General features: G+C 36.5%; 1 protein-coding gene across 3 annotated transcripts in view; it reads right to left on the bottom strand.

The window, feature by feature from the left end:
- Positions 1 to 223: 223 nt before the first annotated feature.
- The window catches only part of LOC115218466 (transcriptional regulator ATRX), a 69,872-nt gene continuing 42,228 nt past the window's right edge, over positions 224 to 27,867 (bottom strand). For all 3 annotated transcript variants that reach the window (XM_036508451.1, XM_029788299.2, XM_036508452.1), the window contains 20 exons: positions 26,842 to 27,118; positions 24,904 to 25,056; positions 24,575 to 24,719; positions 24,342 to 24,451; positions 24,099 to 24,236; positions 21,803 to 21,980; positions 20,923 to 21,060; positions 18,587 to 18,762; positions 17,669 to 17,911; positions 15,966 to 16,150; positions 14,120 to 14,187; positions 12,825 to 12,987; positions 11,362 to 11,503; positions 10,598 to 10,737; positions 7,589 to 7,766; positions 7,286 to 7,471; positions 5,652 to 5,817; positions 3,758 to 3,945; positions 1,980 to 2,072; positions 224 to 1,845 (listed from right to left, as the gene is read on the bottom strand). In XM_036508451.1, coding sequence (XP_036364344.1) covers positions 1,600 to 1,845; positions 1,980 to 2,072; positions 3,758 to 3,945; positions 5,652 to 5,817; positions 7,286 to 7,471; positions 7,589 to 7,766; positions 10,598 to 10,737; positions 11,362 to 11,503; positions 12,825 to 12,987; positions 14,120 to 14,187; positions 15,966 to 16,150; positions 17,669 to 17,911; positions 18,587 to 18,762; positions 20,923 to 21,060; positions 21,803 to 21,980; positions 24,099 to 24,236; positions 24,342 to 24,451; positions 24,575 to 24,719; positions 24,904 to 25,056; positions 26,842 to 27,118 — 3,313 coding nt within the window. In that variant the 3' untranslated portion in view covers positions 224 to 1,599. The remainder of the gene's footprint in view (positions 1,846 to 1,979; positions 2,073 to 3,757; positions 3,946 to 5,651; positions 5,818 to 7,285; positions 7,472 to 7,588; positions 7,767 to 10,597; positions 10,738 to 11,361; positions 11,504 to 12,824; positions 12,988 to 14,119; positions 14,188 to 15,965; positions 16,151 to 17,668; positions 17,912 to 18,586; positions 18,763 to 20,922; positions 21,061 to 21,802; positions 21,981 to 24,098; positions 24,237 to 24,341; positions 24,452 to 24,574; positions 24,720 to 24,903; positions 25,057 to 26,841; positions 27,119 to 27,867) is intronic.

The following is a 27,867-nucleotide window of genomic DNA, read 5'->3' as shown; positions in this document are numbered from 1 at the left end:
GCGAGACATTTAAAATATAACCAGAAATGTTTTTAAGAAAAATAATCTCTAGGTTAAAAGAGAAGATGGCTTGAAAAGCAAACAGTATTGTGTAAAAGAAGCCCTGTGTGGCAATTTAGTGTGAGTGTGTCTAATTAATACTAAGTCAGTCACTCAGTACATATTACAAACTTCCAATTCGAGGAATCAGGCAATGAAAGGAAATAAAAGACAAACCCTTTGATGATGAAAATTGGTTTTTCATTAAATTCAAGGGGGGAAATGGTGAACAAATATTGACAAAGAAGTGTTCCACTGTCTTTTCTGTTTTTTTTTAATGTCCTCTTCATCAGATTAAGGAAGATTTGTACACACAAAACTAATTGAAAAAAATGTTCAACATATGCTGGTTTAGGCATGATGTTGTGATTGTTAGCTAATCTCAGTCAGTTTGTTTAAAAAGTGGCATTACAAGCTGAGTGGTCCTTCAAAATGTCACAGCGGGATTATTTTATACAAGGGAAATTCACGATGGTCTCTTGATGAAGAGTTTAGTAATTTAATGAATAAATCCTTGATGCTGCAATATAATTAATTATTACTTTCCTTGTGATGAGGGTGAGTGTATCCCCAATAAGTCCATTATAATTTCCTTTTTTTTTTTCTTTTAAATAATTATGTTTACGTTCATGAATGTTTCCAGCATAAACCGAGAAGATAATTAATGTTCATGAATGTCGCCAGCATAAGTAAAACACCGTCACAAAGCAAAGGGAGGAGATTCATGGCCAAACAATTCAATCTTTCTCCTCGCTGGGGAGGAGCAAATAACACAAGAATGTACCTTTATTTTTTTACCTTCTTTTTTTTATGTCTTTCTTCAAAGCCAAAGAGTATCTGAGAAGTGATGGGGTAAGCAGAGACGGGTTAACCGACCTCCACTAAACCCGTCACAAGATGACCAAAATGTGAAAACAAGGAAGAAGAAACTCGCAAAAAGATGATTTGTGAGGAGGATAGTTAAAAGGGGACAAACTGACTTAGAAACTACAACTGTTATGTAATCTCATATAAAACAGTGAAAATGGTGTTTTAAAAAATAAATTTAATGTAAGTTGGGGTGGGGGAGAAAAAGTCAACTATAAAAAAATAAACTAACGTAAAAGCGTTATGAGATGGAAGAAGCAAAAGTAGGATATTCTCTCCTTGTTATCAGTGTTTTGGTTACGGTACTCCTAAATCAGCGCTACTCTATCATGGGGTAACAAAGAGTAGAGCAGAAACGCCATGGAAGTAGGTGAGTTTATACTGAGGTTTTTTTTTTCTTTTTGGTACACCTTTCAGTGAACTTCCATTGATATTAAATTTGGTCAGTGTTCCAACCTGCCACACGCTAAGCATTTGCGGATGTCACACGTACATAAGACAAATGCAAAGCAATGTGGAGCAAGATTGGCTTTTTTTGACATTGAAGAAAACATGGTTAAAAACTATATGTGAAATGATGGAATCATCAATGCCACCAATTAATGGAGGATTGCGACAAACTGAAGATATTTGCTTCAACTTGCGGGGGGAAGAAAGCAAGAGCTGATTCTCTAATCCCCACCTAAATCTTGTTTATTGAGACCCAGGGACGCTACCCTGCTGAAGCATATTCATCAGTTGATGGTTGGCAGTTGCCGAAGCAGAATTCTGGACTCCAGCTTCTCCAGCCATTGACCCTCCCTGTGTTGGCATCATATTGGCACCATGAACCATAGGTGAAATCATTCTTTGTGGAGATTGAAATTGATCAAACTGACGGGCTATTTGAGCCTTCATCTGTCTGTTTCTGGCCATTTCTCTCTTCAACTGTTCCTGGACCTGCAATTCACCAGAAAACAACAAGATATTAGTTACAACAACCGATAACATACAACACTGACAGTAATTACAGCAGGTATTCATCGACACAAATGCATTGATTATCTTGGAGGGAATCGTGCTTTGCCCCTTACCTGTCTTTGCTGCATGTCTATTTGTTGATTTATTTGGGCTCGCATGACTTCATGAACTTTCATTTGGAACTGATCATGGGTGAGATTTGGATACTGAGGAAAAGAGAAACATTGAAGTAATGTAATAACTCCCACTTGACTGCATTCTTCAAAAAACAGTTTAACATTGTGACATTTACAATCAAGCTGTAGAGGATCATTTCAAACACAACCACAAGTTTTTATTCAGGGAGACAAACACACGAACATACACATACACACACATGAGTGTGTGTGTATATATATATGACAGGCTCCTTTTGGTTTCCGTCTACCAAATCCACTCACAAGGTTTTGGTTGGCCCGAAGTTATAGTGCAAGACACTTGCCAAAAGTGCCAAACAGTGGAACTGAACCTGGAAACGGGCTTGGTAAGCAAGCTACATACCACACAGCTACTCCTGCATACACACACACACTTAAATATATATATAGAATAGACAGAAATAATGGGTTATATACATTATTTATTTATTTATTATAGCTTACAGCTGTTTCAAATATACATTTGGCTGCATTTATGAACCAATTTTTATCAACTGACTAACAGGTCAAATGAACATATATATATACATCAGAGAAGCAATCAGACTATCAAATGTTGTTATACACCACTGGTCACAATGCCCTTGAACAGAATGCCACCAGTCTGCCACTGGGTTACTTATTTGCAGCTAAGTGGATTGAACATAAGGCATCAACTGCTTAGGAATTGAAACCATGATTTTTTATTGTAAATGCAACACTCAGGCTACTAGGCCATGTGCCTCCACTCTATAACTTCCAAATGAGAAGTCATCATCATCGTCAACATTGTTTAACATCTGCTTGCCATGCTGGCATGGGTTGGATGGTTTGACTGAGAGCCAGCAAGCCAGAAGGTTGCACCAGGCTCCAATCTGATCTGGCAGTGTTTCTACAGCTGGATGCCCTTCCTAAGGATAACCACTCCGAGAGTTTTTGGGTGCTTTTTACGTGCCATCAGCGCAGGAGCCAGTCAGGCAGCACTGGCTGCAAATATTTTTATTAATTCAAATTCTAAGAAATTTCCTATAATATCGATTTCTCAAGTTTCTTGAATTTTTCAAACTCCAATTTCTCTCAAATTTAAATATTCATCGTATTCACTGCATCCAATTCATCACAAATTTAAACATTTATTGCATTCACTGCGGAGTATTCCATTCTCATTTGCAAAGTCTCTCACTTTCTCTTTTAAGTTTTCATTCGCTATTTGGAAAACCGACAGTGTATTCTATTAATGTATAGGTAATTCATTATTTATTGAATGAAAACTTTTTAAATACCCGTATAATCATGATACAAAACCTCACTGTGATAAATGTAAGTGTTGTACTGCACCTGGCACAATGCCGTATAATACAAGGTGTTCAAAAAGTCTCTCTGCAGTGAATTTTTTCATCCTTCAAAAATCAGCCTAGGAAGTGCTCACACGGCAGTAAAAAGGTTGAAGATGAAGGACGAGACATTCAACACCTCTTATAAAGTTTTTAAAGTCTTGTAAAATCTAATATATTCTTTTGTAATCTTATACCATCTTTGCAATGAAATACCTACAGCAGAGAGACTTTTTGAACACCATATAGTACATGATACCCCTGTGCCATATATAGCCTGCACAGCATCTGGCACACTGTGCCAGGAACAGGGCCAGGTCAAAAATGAAGTTAAAATGAATAAACAAGTGTAAAAAAAACAAAAAAAGAAGAGGGGCTTACTAATGCTTTAACTCTTTGTGCAATATTGTGTATATCTGGTGAACGTAGACTGATAACAGGCTGGTTCTGCATCTGTTGTTGCATCATGTACATATTTTGCATATTCTGCATCATGTTAAACTGTTGGTTCATATAAGGCTGGTTTACTGCGTAGTTCATACCTTGCACATACTGCATTTGCATTGGATCTGAATCACGAATTAGAAAAGAAAAATTTTTAAAAAGAGAGAAAAGATGAAGAGTTTTTGTGAAACGATCAGTTGATCATAATAAAAGGAGGGAATTCTAGAATGATTGTCAGCAGGGGAACCAATCAGAAGTATTTGGCAATTTGTGGTGGAAGGCTGATACAGTATTTATCCCATTACTAAGGTGGCGAGCTGGCAGAAACGTTAGCATACCAGGCGAAATGCTTAGCAGTATTTCGTCTGCCGCTACGTTCTGAGTTCAAATTCCGCCGAGGTCGACTTTGCCTTTCATCCTTTTGGGGGTCAATAAATTAAGGACTAGTTACACACTGGGGCCGATAAATTAAGGACCAGTTACGCACTGGAGTCGATATAACTGACTTAATCCGTTTGTCTGTCCTTGTTTGTCCCCTCTGTGTTTAGCCCCTTGTGGGTAGTAAAGAAATAGGTATTTCCTCTGTCTCTACATTCTAAGTTCAAATTCCACCAAGGTTGGCTTTGCCTTTCATCCTTTCAGGGTCAATAAGTACCAGTTGCATACTGGTGTCGATGTAATTAACTGACTCCTTCCCCAAAATTTCAGGTCTTGTGCCTCGAGTAGCAAAGAATATTTATCCCACTATTGCGAGTTATGGGTTATAGCAGACACAAAAGTCACACTATAAATATACAGTAATCCCTCGATTATCACAACTGTTACATTCCAAAGACCCCTGCGATAGGCGAAAACCCTCAAAGTAGAAACAGTACTGTATATACATATATTTTTTTTTATTGTTATTTTATTATAAATGCAAAGCAACATCACAGAGGAATCGACGTAAGTTTAAGTAATAAACTACAATAGGTGAATTGCGATTTGCTGGTTGTGTTGGTTTTGGTGGAGGTCATGTTGTTCTTGTTAACTGTATTTTCCTTACTATTTAGTCTCAAAACAAATCCTCACTGACCTAAGATCAAAGACATTTTATGCAACTTCCAAAATACAATGAGGTCCTGCATTATCTCATGTCATTGTCTTAATATATTATTATATATATTGTCTAATATGTTATTCATACTATTACAGTCGACATTAAAGAAGTTTAAACACAATTATTTTAGAAAGTTCTTGGAAATGCATTCCGCTTAGAAATATCTGAAAACAGTTAACTTTTTTTGAGTTGATCATGCGTAAATGAATGCACTCTTTATACAACATCACGCTAGTTGTTGGACAGGGAAAATAACAATTTAAAATGCTTAGCAGCATTCCTTTCGGCTCTTTATGTTCTGAGTTCAAACCCTGCCACGGTCAAGCTTGCCTTTCATCCCTTCAGGGTTAATAAAATCAGTCACCAGTCAAATTGTAAGACAGACATAATCAACAATCATCATCATCATTTAGCGTCCGTTTTCCATGCTAGCATGGGTTGGACGGTTTAACTGGGGTCTGTGAAGCCGGAAGGCTTCATCAGGCCCAGTCAGATTTGGCAGTGTTTCTATGGCTGGATGCCCTTCCTAACGCCAACCACTCCGCGAGTGTAGTGGGTGTTTTTTACGTGCCACCTGCACAGGTGCCAGACAGAGCTGGCACAACGGCCACGAACGGATGGTGCTTTTACGTGTCACCGGCACGGGGCCAGCCGAGGCTGGCAACGAACACTCCCTAAATGTCAAGGCCTTGTGATGATGCTTCTATTGGGATTATTAACAATGTTACTCACTTCTTCGGACAATGCCTTTCTTTTCATTTTCAAATTCTTCCCAGGCTGTCTTTCGTTCTTCTTCCGTCAACTTCTCCTCCTCCTGATCCTCCAAAAGAGAATCATGTTCATGGTACGCCACAATCCATTTCTTCTGTTCTTGTAACAGTTCAGCTAACATACGATCCTGCAGAGAAAACAAGTCGAATGCTTTAATCCAGGCTAATTAATAAATCACCATAATACTCAGCTAATCCAACAGCTTCAATAATCCACACCGACTTCATACAATATAGTTTGATCTCTACTTCAACTGTCATTCATTTAGAACATTGGTTCCAACCATTTTTTGTCTAAGGATCCCTTTCGTATTTATTTTACTCTACTGGACCCCACTAGCCATTTAACGTTTAAAAAATCCTATATATTTCATTTTTGGATTTGGTTTACAAGATTCTTTATATGAGTTCGTGTGTTGAAACATATCCTGCTGTGTCTGGGTAGAATCATTCTCTTTCAGTGTCTTATAATTTAACATACTCACCAGAAAAAATTTCCACTCATTTATATATTTTTCAAAAATGTTCATTGGATCTTGCAACCTTTCCAATAGTCAAAAAGGTTGCAAGACGCAATGAAAATTTTAGAAAAATAAATAAGTAAATGAGTGGAAATTTTACCAGTGAGTGTGTTAAATTATAAGGCAGTGAAAGAGAATGACTCCCACCAGACACAACAGAAATCCTATATACTTATTTATGAATTAATTATTAGGAATTGTATAAACAAAAACTATTAAAATATTTTATGTATTATAGATGTATAAGCAATTTATAGCACATAATTTTAACAAAATCTTATATGAACCCCCAAGGGTCATGTGGACCCTGGTAGAGAACCACTTATTTAGGCATGATCATATGGTAAGAAGCTTGCTTCCCAGCCACATGGTTCCGAGTTCAGTCCCACTGCATGACACCTTGGACAAGTGCCTTCTATTATAGCCTCAGGGAGGGCAGACAAAAGCCTTGTGAGTGGATTTGGTTGACAGAAACTGACAGAAGCCCGTCATATATATATATATATATATATATATATATATATAATATATACACATATCTGAGTTTGTGTTTGTCCTCCCAACACTGCTTGACAACCAGTATTGATGTGTTTACATCCTTGTAACTTAGCAGTTTGGCAAAAGAGGCTGACGGAATAAGTACTAGACTTCAAAAGCATAAGTCCTGGGGTTGATTTGTTCAACTAAAATCCTGCATGGATGCAGTCAAATGGCTGAAACAAGTGAAAGAATAAATGATAAACAGAACATAATTCACAATGTCAGAGAATACGTTATTTACATTATTCATATTTGACAGATATTTGCCCTCATTTTGTTTGTTGTTAACCCGTTTCAGCTGATATACCCTCCAGCCTTCATCAGGTGTCTTGGGGAAATTTCAAACATGGGTTCTCATTCCTAAAGTATTTTCCATGTTATTATTATTCAGGTCACTGCCTGGAATCGAACTCGGAATCTTGGGGTTAGTAGCCCACGCTCTTAACCACTACGCCATATGCCCGTCAAACGTAAATAATGTACATAATTCCTCATCTCTTAAATATAGAACTGTATGTTAGAGGATAGTTCCTACCTTCGGTAAAATAGGAGTCGGTCTTTCCGGTGCATTAGGATCATCCACTTTCTCGGGTTTAAATACATAAAGTTCTTGTAAATCTGCCTGTGTGAAATGTCGTTCAATTTGATGTTCATCAACGACTCGTTGAGACAAGGCTTGTTTGATCACCTGCCTGTCATAGATTTTCTCTTCCATTGTTCCCTGTAATAGTACAAATATGGGTATTTTAGTGACTAATAAGGTAAAATGGTCACGGTAATACATTTCATTCAGCATTTACTAATAGCAATAAAAAGTACTTAATACTTATTAACTGACCTGTGCCACAAGACGATAAATATATACTGGTTTTGTTTGACCAAAACGATATACTCGGAAAATTGACTGGATGTCATGTGAGGGATTCCAGGAAGCATCAAAAATAATTACTCTATTGGCAGCTACAAGATTAATACCAAGGGATCCAGCTTTAGTGGAAATTAAAAACAGCCGAGCTCTGCAAAGAATTAATTTTCATTGATATTAAAGAAAGAAAACATTGCAATAAATATTTTTTTAAACACACAAATGTTTTGAAAGTATAGCAGCCAGAATGAAAATGGGATTGAAAAATTTTAGGAATTATTACTGCTCTGTCGAAAAAAGAAAAAAAAAGATTCTTTTTTCCAATTAGAGAGCAGGTTGTTATGATGTTTAACCCTTTTGTTACCAACCCGGCTGAAACCGGCTCAGGCTCTGAGTATAAATGTCCTGTTTTCATAAGTTTTGAATAAAAATCTTCCACCAAACCTTAGTCACAATTTATGTTCCTAACACTAGCTGAATGATGACTAAGTTATTTTACTAAATTCTTTGTTATATTTAAAGTAATTGAAAGAAATACAGAGCATCTCAAAATAAATACGGTAACGAAAGGGTTAAGTAATAAGTGCAATATTGCATGATAGAAAATGGAAGGCTGGAAAAGTGTGATGAGAGCTCCGGCAGATATGCAATATTAGTGTACATGAATGAAAAAATGCAAATGAGCTTGAGAAAGACTGGGTTTTAAGACAAATCAGAAGTACTGTAACAAGAGTGTACAAGACTGTGTTGGTATGGACATGAGACTTGTGTGGAACAGGACATGGGTAAAGAAACACCAAGTGGAAGAAATAGAGACAGCTGATCTTATGATACTGCACTTCATGAAGGAACTGACAAAGGCCTTAAGTGACAAAGATGCAATGGTGGAAGAAAACCAGTCCAATTTATACAAACATGGAAAGAACAGGACATAAAATGATGATGAAGACCCAATATATCATACAATAACAGCACAAAACAGACAGGGGGCCTGAACAGCTCTTCAGCTCCTGGCAAACCGCCCAACCCATGCAACCTTGGGAAAATGGACATTAGATGATGATTTATTGATTATATAATAACAATCAATGCTTTTGTTATCACCACTGCTACCATACCACCCGAAATTTTTAATGGTCCAAGATTACCAGTTTAACTAATACCACTTGAATTTGCTTGTGACCACTCATGAAGAGGCAAATCAATTTTATGCATTCTCCCCCCCTCTCTCTCTCTCTCTTAATCCTGACCAAATCAGCTAAAAAGGTTTAGTTTAGACTGGGTTAAGCTATGAATCATGTAATGATCAAAAACATGTGAAAAGCTACAGTTCCAAGTAGATACTGCAATGCATCAGTTATTCGCCATCCAAATGACAACTGTTGGAAGAAAACCAAAAGGCTGCCAGTGGTGGGATGTCTTGCTCAATTCAGCTAGTCTTCATTCAACAAGTTGTCACAAAATATTGTGTAAAGTATGCCATCAGAAAAGGAAAGATCTCAATGGACAATCAATTGGAAATATTTTACAATGTACATGACATTATACAGAATGGGATGATTTACAACTTTTTATAACAGAAATATCACTTAATTTGCATATATATATATATATGTCATCATTGTTTAATGTCCGCTTTCCATGCTAGCATGGGTTGGACGATTTTGACTGAGGGCTGGCGAACCAGATGGCTGCACCAGGGTCCAGTCTTGATCTGGCAGAGTTTCTACAGCTTGATGCCCTTCCTAACGCCAACCACTCCGAGAGTGTAGTGGGTGCTTTTTATGTGCCACCAGCACGGGGGCCATTCAGGCGGCACTGGCAACGACCTCGCTCGAATCTTTTTACACGTGCCAATATATATATATATATATATATATATATATATATATTGCCACCGGCACAGGTGCCAATATATATATATATATATATATATAATTTAATTCAAAAATAAGGTATTTTATGAATTAATCTTACTGAAAATAATTTTTTCTTCTTTACATAAGATTTTAATTTATGTTTAAGGTGAGTGACATCTGCTTAATTGTATTCAGTGTTGGCCTAGCTGTGTGGTTAAGAAGTTTGTTTCTTAACCATACTGGGTTCAGTCCCTCTTCTTGGCACCAGGGGTAAGCGTCTTCTATAACCCCAGACTGACTAAAGCCTCGAGTGGATTTGGTAGATGGAAACCGAAAGAAACCCATCATACACGTACGTATGTGTTGTGTGTGTGTATGAGTCTGTATTTATATACTTGTGAACTTCAGTTTGCAGTTTTCTTCAAACACGTTGATAATTTTATGCAATTTTACACTCAACAATGTGTACAATCTACACAAACACACAAAGCTCAGCTAAATATCTTACAACTGATTTTATATGGGAATATTTCAACAAAATTTTTAGAATTTCTCATTTTTAATATTTTCTTGCAATTAGTTTCGAGACAAAAACTCAGCCATAAACTCATACAAGACTATTTTTTAAAGCTATAGTTTATTTCACAAAACTAGTCTTAGTTCTTGATTATTTCAGAAAGATATAAGGAGTGTATTTTAGTTAGAAATATAACAAAACAGTTAAAATAATGGAGCTGAAGTACATGAAATTCTGGTTATAAGAATTTTCATAACAATCATACACCATTGGTGTTTGCATGTATATATCATCATCATCATTTAACCAAGTTTTACGCTGGACAGTTTGGCAATATCCAAAAGGTCCAAGGACCACACTGTGTTCCAGTGCCTGCTTAGGCATGGTTTCTACAACTAGATGCCCTTCCTATAATACCAACGAATTCACAGTAGGTACTGCGTGCGTTTTTCGTGTCATTTGCAGTGGCAAGGCCACCATGCAGCATTGCAAGACTACAAGACAGGGGGGGGGGGTTATGAGAGGGGGAGACAGGTCAAAGTATAAAAGAAAGAAAAGGTGAGCAGGGAGTAGGCAATTAAAGGTGAAAAACTGTCAAAACTTTACCTATAATTTTCTGTATCATTGAAAACTTCAGCCCATCTCTTACGATAGTGAGCAGGTGTAGAACCATCGAGTCGAAAGTAATCAGCACCTTTGATCCAAGACTTGCCAAAGGTCTCTTTTTCCTCTTTATCTTTCTTTTTCTAAAATGAAAAATGTTTATGTTTTTTCTGTTGAATGTTGTTACTTACATAAAAGACAAAACATCATCAGACCAAAGACAGTTTAACAACATTGCAGGCAACAACAACAACAAAACACGACTGAATCTATTACACTCTAAACAATTGTCAGGTCTGACCACCTCTAACTTCTCTTGGAAAACCTAGCTTTCAACATTGCATCACCAAAGTGGCAATTTCTACTTCAAAGGACATAAAAAATTCTTAGTTCCAAACGGCTGCTAACCCTCTACAAGCAAAATATGCCTTACACCTGTCTGCAACTATGCACTCACTACAGACAAGCATACACATGTGTGCATGCACAATTCTACAGACTTTGTTCAAGAAGAGACACTGAATCTGATTGACAAACCCAGCCACATTCATCAATTCTCTACAAACATTATCCCATCACCACAAAAACTGGGTCTCTTCTCAGTTTACTCCACTGCTTCTACTATATATCCTATGCTCACACTCTTGAGCCCTGCATTTTTTGAAGAAAGAGATTTGGTAGCCAGATACCCCAAATAATTAGCATTCAGTCTATTGAGGAAACTGTCAATAAAATTACTACACACATATACATATATATACATTTACCTTGTTACTAGACGTTTCTTTTTCTTTCTCTTTTTCCTTTTCTTTGTCTTTTTCTTCTTGTTCTTTCTGAGCATTAGTATCAATGTATTCCAGGAAATCTTCTAATAAATCTAATGATAACAAACTTTGGCTGAAAACTAACCTAAAATAGAAACAAAACAGTTTCTATAATCAAAGTTGACGATCTACAGTTAATTTTAATTTAAACCACATCCAACATTTTTTGAAATGTGGTACCGTGTTGAAGTTGAGGGGAAAAAGACTCAACTTGATTTTCATTAAAATATATGATCCAAGGAAGGAATCTGCTGTGTAGGTCATGTCAGGCAATGAATAATCCAATGGAAGAAAGGAATAAAAACAAATGTAAAGTCAATGTATAAAAATGTCAACTCTGCAATGTTTTGTACATAGATAAGACAACATGTCGCTTGGTTGACCAATACAAAGAGCACCTGCGTGATACACCTCACAATCATGGGCTCCGTAAACCTGTAACATGCCATTTAACTCCGTGAATTATCCTAATGCCATTTTGCTATCTTCAGTTTAACCCAACCACACCTCTCTCTCAGTTACTAAGCTAATTTGCAAACAACTTTCCGAATGGGCAAATATTTTCCATTTGATATCAATAACTTCACTGTCTTGTCTAATTCCTTTCCTTCCTTCTTTTGCTCCCTCCTGTGATGGATCAGCATGTATTCCAGCTAAGACCCTTCCACTCACACCAACATGTTTATGTATATATACACTGCTGTGCCTACCAACAAGCACACTCAGACTGAAGCACACACTTCACTGACTGCAGCTGTCTTACACTCAGCTAATGTCCAACACTTCTAACCATCCTCCATCTGCCCACCACATAAACTGCATCCTCCAGTACAAGCTACCCACTTCCTTCCACCATCTTACCACCACTACTTTGAAGCCACCTATCTACTTACCCACTTCATCCACCTGCTCACAATCCACTTCTACTCTCCTCACAAACTTCATATCCATTAACCTACATCCTTCATCAATTATTGTCTTGATTATCGAATGACAAAGTTGGATGTTTCTCCACCCCAACCCCACCCATTTTTCTTGTCTCTTATTTCTTCGTAATGGACATTTGCTCAAAACACCGATGTATTTTTACCGTTTCTCATGGCAACTACATTGCCTTTACATTTATTTTTAAAGATTATCTTCCATTTCAGTTTCATAACAAATCAATGCAGTTAGAAAGTTACAAACATCTTTAAATAAAATAGTAAACATTAAAGTGTCACAAAAAATAGTCCCTACTAAGTTGGGACCAACTGCAGAGACAGAAACAAATTTCCGACAGGCTTTTCTTGTCCTCCTTGTTTTTAAAGCAAAACCTATGTTGAAAGAATAACAATTTAAAATCTATTTATAAACAAAACAAGGTCCAGGTTTTGTAATATTTCAATAAAACATCATATACTTACACTTTATCACCAATTTCTTCACACATTTTCAAGATTTCAAATGTTAATTTCAGTTTTCCAGAAAGATCTAAATTGTGACAATCTGAATCATTTAAATATTCTGACCACCATTCTGAACTGATAGGACAATCTTTCTCTTCTTTCACTTCAACTATAGGTTCTGCTGTAATTAGAAGAAAGTTTATACATATGGGAATTGTTCACTAACGCAAATAAATATACAGACACATTTTCAATGAATTAACACGTTCAGAATAAAGGAGCAATAAAAAGCAGAGAGTTCAAAGAAAAACCAGGATTTGCAAAGGATAACATCAGGATTGTAAATAGATAACATACAGGAGTAACTTCTGGGTACTGTCACTGTGCACACAGGGGTGGGTTCTAGTCAATATTTATTTATTCTGGCTAACTGGATTGTAGAGTCCTTGTTACCCTGAATGCTGCAGTGTATCTGAGTTCATAAGATCCCAACACAGAGATACATGAGGACTGCAATCATATACGCAATGGTTCTAACAGTACAGTAACACACAAACACTTTAGTGTGTACGTACGTAAGATATACTGTATCAACATGAAAAAACCATGTAGCTTACATATATACAGATTATACAGGAATCTGTGTACGTTTGTGGGATAGAGAGTATGTATAGTAGAGTGAACGTGTAGCATGCATGTGTGGAAAACAAGAGATAGCTATGACCAACTTGATAATAAATCATCAGAATACGAATGAAACACATAACACTTCACAGTGTTTCTCTCACTACAACATAGTGGCTCTCTGACCAGTGTTACTATACTTAAAGACATTAGGTTGGCCTCTAGCCCTGGAATTAATAAACATATAGGAGTAGCATTCAACCAATGCCACTCTATTACTATATTACAGAACACATTGGAAGAGCCATTTACTAGCATTACCGTAATATATAATACATGTGGATAACCTCATGTCTGTGTTACTGTAACAGATTACATACTGGGGAAGCTTCTAGGTGTCACTATGTACAAAGGGGTAGGCTCTGGTCTATATTCATCTACTCTGTTGGGGTCAGTGTACCTTTATAGTACAACAGCTTTTTTAAAAAAATGGTTAAAATTTGGCATAAACCAAAGATTTCATTAGGCTAATGTGTTTAAAATGTGTAAACATCATTTATTGTCGTGCTCCAAGCCTAATTAAATTAATTAAACCTAGAGATGAAGGGGTAGCTCAAGACAATCGAGATTGAAAGTCAAGTAAGAAGACTTGGTATGAGACGGGATCAGATAATTAAGAAGACACTCACCTTCTTCAGCACCACCACGAGATCTAGTTTTCCATTCTTTGACAACTTCTGCTTTATCATCATCAGATCTGAAACATTAACAGCAAAAACAATGTGAAACATATGTAGGCGGGGTTGTAACTTAACAATCACTGCAACATCAGAAATGTGATGAAAATAGGGGTTCTTTTCTGTTTTTCTCATGATTAATAATTAATCCTTTAGTGTTCACATTATTCTGCCAAAATTAATCCGTTTTTATCCACATTGTTTTGAACTAATCATGCATTATCTTGTAGCTTTGAGATTTCGATGAGGTAGCTGTTAATTTTTAAAACGATATTGTAGGGTTGGTGTGAGATGTCAGATCTGGCCTGTTTGAACATAAAACAAAAGACTACTTTTGGCCGGTTTAAATGCTAAAGGGTTAAAGGGAAGAAGCAGTTATCAATGACCTCTGTAGATTCTCCAATATGCTTGAGATTGGTGTTGTTGTTTGTGTTCAGTTTCAATGTTTGCAAGAAAAAAAGTGGGCAGGAAGAAGTTCTGGTGCCACATAAAAAGCACCCAGTACCCTCCTGTAAAGGGTTTGGCATTAGGAAGTGCATCCAGTCCATGCCAATAGAGACAATGGAGCCAGGTGCCAGCATGGAAAACAGACATTTAAATGATGATGCTGATCTGTGGAGGAATGACTTATCATGTAGACCAATGAATCCCAATGATGAAAGATGCTCCAGTTGTGACCATCTCGTTTTATTAGACAGTTTACTTAAAATTACACTATCCAAAGTATCCTTCTTTTAATTCAGATGGTAGTAAGGCAGGAATTGAGAGATATTTGGTTCGTATTTCTAGCACGCTGAGTATCCATACAGAGGATCTTTTAGCATGAATATGTAAGTGGTAGTGAAGCTGGCAAAATTAGAAGATTTTGGATGAATCAGGTTTGTAATGTGTTGTGTGGGCAGTAAAACAAACAAACAAACAGCAAACATAGACATTTGCTTTTAGCTATTTGTCAAACATAGCATGGGGGGCCAGTCAGTCAGTACCGCCTGATTGGCCCCGTGCCAGTGGCATGTAAAAGGGCACCATTCGAGCGTGATCGTTACCAATGTCGCCTTACTGGCACCTGTGCCGGTGGCATGTGTAAAAAAATTCGAGTGAGGTCATTGCCAATACCGCCTGACTGGCCCCGTGCCTGTGGCACGTAAAAAGCACCCACTACACTCTTGGATTGGTTAGCGTTAGGAAGGGCATCCAGCTGTAGAAACTCTATCAGATCAAGATTGGAGCCTGGTGCAGCCCTCGGTCAAAATCGTCCAACCCATGCTAGCATGGAAAGCGGACGTTAAACGGTGATGATGTTTCTTTGTGGTGTTTGAAGCCAAGCACTCCTACTGTTCTGTCCGTCTATGGAAACTATGTGGCAGGTAGCTAGAAACAATTCAGAAATACTGCAAAACCCAAGGTATCACCACCCATAAGACAGAAGAGGGGAAAATAAATACAGGGGCCTGACCGGCCACTATCAGCAGTGCCTGTCAGTTGCTGTTAAGACCTCAGGTGTTCTCTGACCCTGCACTACCAATTTCTGCTGCAAAATCAGGACAACGGTGGCCTGCCTGAGAAATGAGCCCCATAAGGTGGAATGGCTGCTGCACCAAGTGCCACTGCCATTCTCCATGGTCATAAACGCCTGAATATGCCTTTTGGGTGGGTGGGTGGGGGGGTGCAGCCCGTCACTCCTTTCCCTTAATGCCTCCTCCTTTTTTTCTTTTTGTTTTTTTGTTTCCTTGTAATTAAATTGTGACAAATAAAACATGGAGTTAAATTAAAAACAAACTAACAAACAAAGCCTCACCCGCGTCGTCTTGAAGCTCTCGTTGCCCTGGTACTGGTGGAAGGCCGGTTACCACCAGGGGGAGGCGTAGCATCTTCCTTGTCAGAGTTCTCAAAGCTTTCATTACTTGACGTTCCATCACTGACGGATTCTTCAGTGTCATCATCAATAAAAGAGTCCATTTCATCATCAGAATCATAACGTTTCTGAAAATAAATCAAATATTAATTAACACGTACTTCAAATAATATTTCTCATTTTTATATTGTTTTCCTCTAAAATATCAACAATATTTGCTCCATTTTATTTTTTTTATTTGATAGGTCAGAAGGAAAGAAAGAACAGTGCAGAGCTGTGCTTCTCAACCAGGGTCCATATGGCCCTTAGGGAACCGCAGAAGATTTTGTTGTTAGAATTTTATGTGCAATAAACTGATCATACTTCTGCAATGCACAAAATATTTTAACAATTTTTTTCAGTACAATTTAATAATGTTTAATTGTAAAAATATAATAGGATTTTTTTTTTTCAGTCATTTAGCATTCAAAGTAATCTGCCAAATGTAATGCTTATTTACTTACATTATTTTGAATTAATCATTAATTATTGTAAACTAGATGTGAGAGGTCAAATTTGGCCAGTCTGAGCATAAACAAAAGTGGAATATTTGGGCCAGATATGGCTAGTTTAAATGCTTAAGGGTTAAACACTGAATGGATATGAGGGTCCAGTAGAGTAAAAATAAGAATCAAAAGGGTCCATAGGAAAAAAAAAAAAAATGATGTAGATGGTTCTGCGACTAGATTGATACCGCTTCAACTGGTAGAAATTGACATCCGCCGGAAAGACATGGGAGGAGGACGGAGGGGTGGGGAGTTTCTGAGGAGGAGGAAAGATTGATCATAACGGTTGGTGCAGATTGTGAAAGGATGCACACAACAGGGAAGATGAGAGGAAGAGCGTTAAGTGGGTCGGGAGTGTTTGAGTGGAGATGGCATGTGACCAGCCAACTCTGAGGAGGAGTAATCATTATAATAGTAAGAGAAGTTAGTGACATTAGCTAGAAAAGATTCATATTAATGTGTTAAGCCATGTTGGTATCATAAGCAGTAAGCAAGGTACTACAATATTCATTCCCCAAACCCACAACATCAAACGTCAAAACATTCCCTAAAAACAGTTGTATTGGTAAAATTATAAGATAAGCTATGTATGCAAGTCAGTAACTGAATAATATGAGTGGTTTTTTGGGGGCCAAAATATTTAACCTGTTTTACATTGAAACTGACCAGATCTCACCTCTCACCTCAGCCCTACCATGTCATTCTAAAACTAAAAAATCACATCACCGAAATCTCTAAACTACAAGATAATAATGCATGATTAATTCAAAACAATATAAATAAACAAACATCACATTTGACAGAATAATCTGAACACTAAAGGGTTCGAGAAATTAGTGACACGAGATTTGCTTACTGATCAGTACGATATATTTTAGCCATGACAAATCCCAATTTATACACAATTTTAATGCTGTCTTTGATAGTAACTCAGTATAACTACCCCAACTATATCTTTCGTACTTGTTTCAAAGAACCCCACTACTAACAACAACATCAATTAATATCTTCCTCCACTGACTCCTCGTTATCATAACAACCATATTCCTAACAAAGGTAAAGTTTATAATCAGTGCTTCTGCAATAAAAATATGAACTTACTTTATTTTCTTGTCTAATTTCGTTAAGTTTTAGCACCCACGGATGACTCCAGATCTTCATTAGGTTCTGGTAATCAGCAAATAATCCAACTGGCCGTTTGTCTACAACCCCGGGACCAGAAACATGTGAATAATTGTCTAGATATTTCTGGTATAATTCTATTTGTACATCAGACAATCTTACTAAAATAACATATTCCAGTTTAGGCGGCAGAAAGTCTGTTAAGACACTGTAATCTCTCCTCTGAAATACAAAACAAATAATTAAAAAATGACGATGGCAAAGTGATTAGAAAAACATTTTGATGTCATTTATTTTCAATAAAACATCAGAGTTAATAATTTCTACCACTGATACAAAACAAGTTATATTCAACCCTTTCATGACCAACCCAACTGATATTCAATAAATCTCATTACTATATCAGCGATAATATAAACATTTACCTTACACCACCCACCACTGTTGCAGCATAAATGTTGTGTTCTAGTGCCACTTTACTTCCATTTTTAAACACACACACACTTACTCCCATCCAACCATGCCACTTGTGCTGAAAAGGTACAACCTAATACAAAATAAGATTCCACCTGAGTTTACCTAAATTTAGAATAGTTTTGAAATGAAAATGTTATAAAATAATAATAATAATAAAACATTGTGTACAGTGCTCAGGTGCACTACAACTTATATAACTTATATACATATATAAGAGCCTAATGTAAGAGCCTTTGTTAATTTTTTTATTCCAAATACCATGTTAAATATACCAATGAACAAGAAAATGACAGTTGACATTAAAGAAGTCTAAATACACAATTACTTTTAGAAATTTCTTGGAAATGCATTCCGTTTAGAAATACCTGAAAACAGTTAACTCTTTCGAGATGATCATGGGTAAACGAATTGCATTCTTACCTGTACACAGCCATCCAAGAGATCATGCAATATGTGGGCACGTCTTTTCATAATTTTTACATCATATGAAGTGGAATCGGAACACTGCCCATTTGTGATGGGATTTACAAATCTGTTACAAAATTCTTTACGTGTTCCAAGTAAATTAGGCTTCACAAAACTAACCATACAATGATCTGAAAGTAAAAACAAAACACACTTTTAAAATTTAGTAAAAAGATACCCAACACTGCCAGGGAAATAAAGAACTGCATTTGCAGTTAATTTGTAGGAGAATCATGGTAAATCTGCGCAAATGCCTTATTTCAAACACAAAGTTTGTGTTGTAACATATGGTTTGTACTTCTCAGAATTTTACTCACATTTCAATAACTCACTGACAGAAGAAATAACATATACACACACCATATATATATATATATATATATATATATATATATATATATATAAAGAACTTTGGGCACAATAATTTTCATAATAAGTTGGTAGCATTACCCAACTGTAACAAACTGCTTCCACAGTGTAGCTCTGTGTGTGTGTGTGTTTGCATGTGTGTTTGCATGTGTGTGTGCATGTGCGTGCACGCATGCATTTGCTTAAGTGTGAATGTTTACAAAACTATGCTCAGGTGGACATCCCCCTGTTCCAGCTCTACTACAGAAGGTGATGTCATTGTTTGGTCTGCTACCAATGAAGCATGTTGACATCACTTGCTAATAAATTGTCCACTATCTTTTGCACTTAGAGATTCCACTGGGTATAAATGCATGAAAAACTGGTAAGGGTTGGCAAAAGGGAGTGCATTTGGCTATAAAAACCTCCATTTCGAATTTCCTCTCATCTAAACTATGATAACATGCAAAAACATGCTAAAATGAAGCAAAATATAAGATATAAATATATTTATACACACACACACACACACACACTTATGCAATGAATACACCTGTATACCCGAATGCTGCCAATTCTCTCCTCTCATTTTCTATAAGCCATGCAATCACACTTTTATTTTCTTAACACAGGAACAACCCTACTACGCCCACCCTTGTTATGGAGGTAAGGAAGTAATGTGTTCCTAACACAAAATTAATTTTGTCCTTGAAGGACTTGGGGGTGGAGGGCAGAGACAAAGCAGAACATTATAAGAAACAAGCAAACATTATTTTTATGCATGAAAATATCAATTTCTAAACACACAGTACAATATGTATACATATAATCATTTGAAGAGAAATACCTTTGAGAATAAATAAGAATCATATCTTAGTAGGATATATTCTTACTACAGAAGATGCCAACTACTGTGAGTGGTGGTAGTGGACTGAGAATTACTGGGAAGACGAGGGACATTATCTTCTATCTTATAGTTTTTCATCTTTAATCAATGTCTACTTGAAGAGCAAAGAAATTCTCCAAAATTGTTTTGCTTCTAGCACATCATCTCTTCATAGGAATGAGCAGAATGTAAACTCTTCCAGTCATGCTAATGGTTGTTATCAGTACAAATTAGCAGACCATACAACACATATGTGAACACATTAACAATATTTATTAAAGTCAATTGAAGTGGAGTTGGTGGAATTTTTGTATTCTCACCTTCCTCATTTTGACAGCATCAGCCCCTCATTAGATAAACTTTGTGGGACACTGGCATCTCAACCATGTCATCTTCTACTCGACACAATTTGTGTCACAATATTTTCCTGAATTTGAGGTAAACTTTATACTTGTAGAAAACTTGTGAAGTCCTGGATACAGTCTGGCCGTGTATTTTCCAAGCACCATTCAAAATCAAGAATGTCACTTCGTCCCATGGGACAAAGTGAAATTCGTTACTAGCCAGAAAAGGCTTTCTATTAGAAAGTTCCACCGTCTTCCATTTACTGCAAATCATTACAATTATGCTAGTTGGTTAGTCAAAAGTTACTGATTTGGTTGTAGTGGTGTTGGATGTATTGGTTTCGGCGTGGGTTGTGTTGGTTTTGGTGGAGGTCATATTGTTCTTGTTAACTGTATTATCCTTACTGTTTAGTCTCAAAACAAATCCTCACTGACCTAAGATCAAAGACATTTCATCCAACTTCCAAAATACAATGCGGTCCTGCATTACCTCAGGTCATTATCTTAATATTTTAGATGGAGTCGCTTACAGTATTCATGCTGTTGTTGTCGGTCATTAAGGAATTGGCAAGTTGGTAACGACAGCAGTTGTATTGGTCTTGATGTAGACGACAGGTAAAAGTAGCACAGACCGATTTCAATAGGAAGAAACGCATATTTTACAACAGTCTACAATAAAGAGATGGGGACACAATAGAAATAGAAACACTTACATTCTACTAAGTTATTCTGTAATGGAGTTCCAGTGAGAACTATACGACGTTTTGTGTGAATTCTATTCATTGCTTTCGACACTCCTGAAGAATCATTTTTAAGAACATGACCTTCATCACACACCACTAAATCTGGACCTGAAAATAAAGACAAAAGGAAGATTCAGCAAATGGAAAATCCAATAATGTGAGACAAGTAGACAGTGAGTTTCTACACTAAAGCTGAATAACAAAGCCTTAGTACCTCACTTTTAACAAAACAACCAACAAATATATCTATGGTCAATTACTTTACTACATTCTATCTGACAGATTTCTAATAATTTATGATAATTTAAAAAGTAAATATTTTAAGAAAAGATTTTATAAAGTTATAACCCAAGACAAAGTATTGATTTTACACATTGACTTTTTAATTAGTACAAAGTGTAGGATGGAGATCAACATCATTGCATTAATGACTATTTTTTTCATGTTTGCAATGGTCAAATGAGAGTATGCTACAGCCAAATGCTTTTCCTCTCCCCAACCCATGTCCAAGTGAGGATAATAATCTCCCGGTCTATTGAGCAACAAATAGACTGGACAGGCCTATGTGAAAAACTGGAAACAAGCAACCATGAAATGGCACACACACACACACACAATGGGTTCCTTTCAGTCTCTGTCAAACAAATCCACTTACAAGGATTGGGTCAGCCTGGTGCTGAAGTAGAAGACACTTGGACAAATGGAGCAGAGTCAAAGTGTTATTTCACATATGTGAGTTACACCTGGTTAGTTCTTTTAATGCAACAAACATCTAAAAAGGTTAAAACGGTTAACAAAAGTTAACACATAAAAAAAGCTATTGTATACAAGAATTAGTAAGCTGACTTACCAGGATTAACAAGACAGTCTTCAAAAATCTTTCTATGTTTCTTATTTTTCACATGATGACCTTGACTAAGATTTCTGTACATTTCATAACCTATGATCATAATACCGCCATTCTCATGCCAATTCTTCAGAACATCGGTACGATGAAAATTGTTTTTGACATTTGTCATTTCGTATACCTAAAAGATGCCAAAGAAAATACACATCACAGATCAATTTTATGAAATAAAACAAATGGTTTATATAAACCAAGAGATAAGTCAAAGAGAATCAACTTCCATTTAATTCACACTTTCAGTAATACTGTGTAAAAATCTCACTTTAATATTATTACACCCAACAAATTTTACCTTACTGCCAAGAAACAATATTTTATTTAAAGCTCTCAATTTTCCACTTCAGTTTTCCTATTTATTTCTTAGATTTTCATTTATATTTATATTCACTAAATATTAAAATTAATGTTTACTTCTGTCACTAATTCTCCTTAACTGGTGCTTATTTTACCAACCCAGAAAGAAGGAACGGTAAAGTCAACACCCATAATATTTGGACATTAACAACTAGAAGAAATATCACCACTCAGCATTTTGTCTGGCAGGATAATGATTCTGTCTGCTTGCCCCGCTTCAGCCACAATAATATAAATTAATCTCAACTTTTCAGCTTCTTTGGTCAGAAATCTTTATATATAAAAGTGAAGTTGTGTGTGTCTCCTACGATTTAGATTCCTAACTACTCCCACATTTTGCGGTGCAGTGTAACCAAAAGCGGGTATCTCATAGTCGTGATTCATATCGAGCCCTTCTGGGTATTAGCGCGCGTCTACAATGAGTCTACGATTTTAAAAAAAATTTACCATCATTTTTTCCCATTTTTAATGCATTTTTTTGCTATTATATAAGGGAAGTAACTCTCTAGAAATGTATTATTAAATCTCAGACCGTAAAAAGCTACAGTAACACCCCCCTTTGTGGTTAGCCATAGAGATGGCTATTATACTTTACATCTCTAAAAATGCTTATATAGTTATTTTCCTTACAAACCCGAGCAACGCCGGGTGATACTGCTAGTTAGAGATAAAATTGTTTTATAAAGTTATTTGTTTTCATTTTATAATTCATTTTTAGTCATCATTTTTGTCAAACCAATTAAGTTAATTTAAGATGTGATGGTAGAACAGCATGTGTGTTGTCATGACAATATAAAAATGTTTTGGAGCCTGGTGCAGCCATCTGGTTCACCAGGCCTCAGTCAAAATCGTCCAACCCATGCTAGCATGGAAAGCAAATGTCAAATGATAATGATGGAGGAGGAGGAGGATGACGGTGACGGTGGTGATGACGATGATGACGATGACGATGAAGAAGGCAGTGGCTAACAGAATCGCTAGCATGCTGAGCAAAATGCTTAACCGCATCAACTTACTCCAATCCCCGAACTTTCTGGCTTTGTGCCAAAATTCAAAACCAATATAAAAATGTGTTATGAAACATTGATGATAGCCATAAAGAACTTGTCAACACCTTAATGATATCAGTGTATACCTAGAGCACTAATGATACCTGTTTACACCTGATGACATAATTACAGCTGCATACAGTCACAACATGCTAATGATAGTTGTGCACACCTACAAATATACTGATGTCAGCTGAGTGGAATTATGGTTTAAAAGTATTTCAAATGTCATATTTTAATTTTTAGAATAGTAAAAAATTATGAGATCTGATGAAGTGTATTCAATTTAATAATGCAAAGCAAGCATCTATGTACTGAGCTCAAACTTTCATGTAATATTGACATTTTAGTCATTAGTCAAAGATATGAATTCATAATTTAACATTTAACCCTTTAGTGTTTAAACCGGCCGTATCAGGCCAAAATTTTCTTCCTGTTTTATGCTCTAACCTCTCACACCTACCCTACAAAGTCATTCTAAAAATAAATAGGGACATTATCAAAATCTCTGAGTTACAAGATGCTGTACAATTAATTTAAAACAATGTGATTAAACAGGCTTTACATTTGACAGAGTAATCTGAATGCTAAAGGGTTAAGCCTGTCATATCAAGCCCAAATATTCTACGAGTTTTATGTTCAAACTGGTTAGATCCGGCCTCTCACACCAACCTTACAATGTCATTGTAAAAATAAACACAATTACATCTCATCAAAATTTAGATGCTGTGACACAACATATAATTTATTCAAACAGTTTGGATGCTAAAAGGGTAACAGAGGTATTTTTCAGTAAGGTGATGTTGAAATAAGTTTAAGAGAATATTTCAATTTACCATTAAATCCTCATTTTCATCCCACTTCTCCCACTCATCTTTCCAATTAAGAACTGTATTCAATGGACAGACGACAAGACAGGTAGTCATTTTGGTTTTGTTCCCGTTCACCATGAGGGTGTGCACAAATGTAATTAGCTTGAAAAAAAGAGAAGAAAAAAAAAGAGGAATAAAGCAATAAATATTGATTGAATAGTAATCAAACATAGAAAATTAATCTGTCAGTAAATTAAAACTACTCACAGATAAAGTTTTCCCAAGACCCATACAATGAGCCAATATACAACCGCCACCTTCCTCTTTCTTCAGCTGAGACAGGGTTTCAACACAACAATCAAACATAAACTGGACACCTGTAAAAGATGATAAGAAATAGGATCTCAAGTAAAAAAAAATTAAGGATGAATTATTGAAATTATGCAAATAAGAAACATTTCTACTTTACACTGTAATTAGTGAAATACAAATATTTTTACCTTCAACTTGGTGGGGTTTCAGTTTTGTAATTAGATTACTGGCAACTTCTAAAATGGGTTTCTCTTCTTTGTCAAAGGCAAGAACCAACCTTTTGGTCACTGGGCATTTAGCTGGAACATTAGTGTCAGCTATCACTCGGTTGAACTGAAGGCAAAGAAGAACGACGGTGTTGAGACTATAGCTCATGTGGCAATACAGAGTACAACATGTAGCAATAGAGATATCAGCAAATGTAACTACAGAAATGTAATGCCGCAGATATAAGAACAGGCGGCGGGAGAGTAACAGAACTAATGGGGAAGGTCAAGTTAGAAGATGAAAAGCTTACTTTCTTTTGTCGTTCATTGACACGTTTACGTCTTTCCTCTTCTGCTTTAGCTGCAGCTTTTGTGCTGTCAGTCAACTTCTTATCGGAAATAAGTTTACGAATCTTCTTTCTTTTACTTGGTCCGCGTGAATTTTTATCATCGCCACTCTCTCCCTGCAAATACAACAGTATTGTTAGGAAAACAACTGAATAGCTCAACAAAAAACAAAACAAATGCATTAATAACAGGAATTAATTTCAGTTCAGTGTGTGTGCGTGTGTTATTGCATAGAAGATGGTTATCAGTTAATGTATACATGAAAACATACCTACAAAATGTCTAAGAAAGAGGACAACAGAACAGTTTCCCATCACTTTCATCATCATCAAATCATGCAACCAAAAGATGTTCTTGAAGAAGCTGGTAGCTAGATGAACTTTAAACTTGAACTAACAGCCCACGTCATACTACTCCTGTATGCTATCCATTCGTTCTTATGAATCTGTATTTTTTTCAACTCAGTGAGTTAGTTAATGATATATAATTATAGTATTACAAAGTGCGTGTTGCACAGTAGAGGTAATTTGGAAAAGTCAAATCTCCAATCACAGTTCAATTCCACAATCCAGCTTTATTCAAACTTGTAATTTCCAGCCATAGACAGTAGCCTGAAGAGGAATATCTTCTCACTCACACTCTACAAAGACATTAGCAATCCAATCATTCACTGAAGCCACACTATGAGTTACTTTACTTTCTGAAATACACTCTCTTTTTTACTTTTACTTGTTTCAGTCATTTGACTGTGGCCATGCTGGAGCACAGCCTTCAGTTGAGCAAATCGACCCCAGGACTTATTCTTTGTAAGCCTAGTACTTATTCTATCGGTCTCTTTTGCCAAACCGCTAAGTTATGGTGACATAAACACACTAGCATCGGTTGTCAAGCGATGTTGGGGGGACAAACACAGGCACACAAACACATACACACACATATATACGACGGGCTTCTTTCAGTTTCTGTCTACCAAATCCACTCACAAGGCTTTGGTCGGCCCGAGGCTGTAGTAGAAGACACTTGCGCAAGGTGCCATGCAGTGGGACTGAACCCGGAACTATGTGGTTCGTAAGCAAGCTACTTACCACACAGCCACCCCTACACTAGTAACAAGTCATTTATAAAAGACTACTTTTTTTTTTTTTTTTTTGCTTTCCTTGTGATAAAAAGTCCCTGAATCAGGGTAACACTATTTTCATTTACTTTTCTATGATCCATAGCAAGAGGTCACTCACTCAACATAATGCTTTACCAAATAAATTATTTTACATATATATACAGTAGCCCAAAAGTAGGTTTGCAATTATCACATAGGCACTTCAAATTTCTTTTCAAACGTTTTATTACATTTAAATTTCTATCTTACAAGTAACTAAATTAGCACAGATTAATGGTTTCATATTTTTTTATAATTAAGATTTAAATTGTTAATATATGAATGTGAAAGAGATAGTTGAATAACTGTAAACCTACTTTTGGGCCACACTATATGTGTGTGTGTGTGTGTGTGTATATATATATATATATATATATAATAATATGAGAGAATATTATTCCAAACTTACAGGGAAAAATTCAATTTAGAAATACTGAATCAAATTTCACAAAATACAATATATATATTATATAAAAGATGTTTTTTTTTTCTAATTTATATATATATATGTGCGTATATATATTTAGTAAACCTCTCTACAAGTTCACAAGCCTACTAGAAATAGCAGCCAAAATGACTTCAAATTAAACCCTATCTTCTTTTTAAAAAAGGAAGATATGGAATACAATGTAAATCATAGAAGAGAAAAAATAACACAGGGATGGTCACTACAGGATCAGATTGACCAGCAGCGAACAACAGAAATACATTGGACATAAGAACACGCCGAAATGCCTCCACTTACATCAGAATCTGATGAATTCTTTGGTGCTTTAATACGTTTCCGACGTTTTCCCTTCTTCCCTTTCTTTTTATATGACCGACCTTTGCTCTCAGAGCCTTTCTTCTTTTTCTTCTTCTTCTTCTTCGACCCCTCGTCAGAGTCCTCATCCTCCTCCTCTTCCGAAGATTCAGAACTAGAAACTGCACTACCGCTGCCACTATCTTCTTCCTCTTCCTCGTCTTCGTCTATCTCTGCATCTTCGTCGTCGTCGTCGTCATCGCTGTTTTTATTCTTCTTCCTAATTAATACAGAAATAAACTGATTAGCAGATCAACTTAATTCATTACAAAAATTAATAATCCAACGGAAGAGAGCAGATAAATGGTAGTTTCTCTCTCAGAATGTCATTTAATTTTTTAAAATATCAGGAAAACCTGGGACGAGGTGGTGAAGCACGACCTTCGAACTTTAGGTCTCACTGAGGAAATGACTAGAGACCAAGACCTCTGGAAGTGTGCTGTGCGCAAGAAGACCTGGCAGGACAAGTGAGTCCATAACCCGTGGCCTTCTACATAGGATGGAGCCAGCCTACGTATGCATACCTTCCCTTCTTGGGACACAAAACTCTACTTGTGAAGACCTGTTGAGGCAAGTGAGGATCAGAATCGAAATCGATCAATGGAAATTGCAGATGTGTTACCAGTGCCGGTGGCATGTAAGAGAACCATCCGTTCGCGACCGTTCGTGTCCGTTGCCAGCCTCGCCTGGCCCCCGTGCCAGTGGCACATAAAAAGCACCATCCGTTCGTGGCCGTTTGCCAGCTCTGTCTGGGCCTGATGAAGCCTTCTGGCTTCACAGACCCCAGTTGAACCGTCCAACCCATGCTAGCATGGAAAGCGGACACTAAACGATGATGATGATGATCTATTTGACTGTCACACACAGTTGATTCCAGAAATTATCACTATTTCGCTCTCTCTCTCTCTCTTTCTATGTATCTATAGGTGAATCGAATAGGTTGTCCGAGTATCAGATGGAAAGCCTTAC

Source organism: Octopus sinensis, linkage group LG13 (genome assembly GCF_006345805.1).
Source record: "Octopus sinensis linkage group LG13, ASM634580v1, whole genome shotgun sequence".
NCBI classification, from domain to species: domain Eukaryota; kingdom Metazoa; phylum Mollusca; class Cephalopoda; order Octopoda; family Octopodidae; genus Octopus; species Octopus sinensis.
Note: the sequence above shows the minus strand (reverse complement) of the source record. Positions and strands in the feature narration are given on the sequence as shown.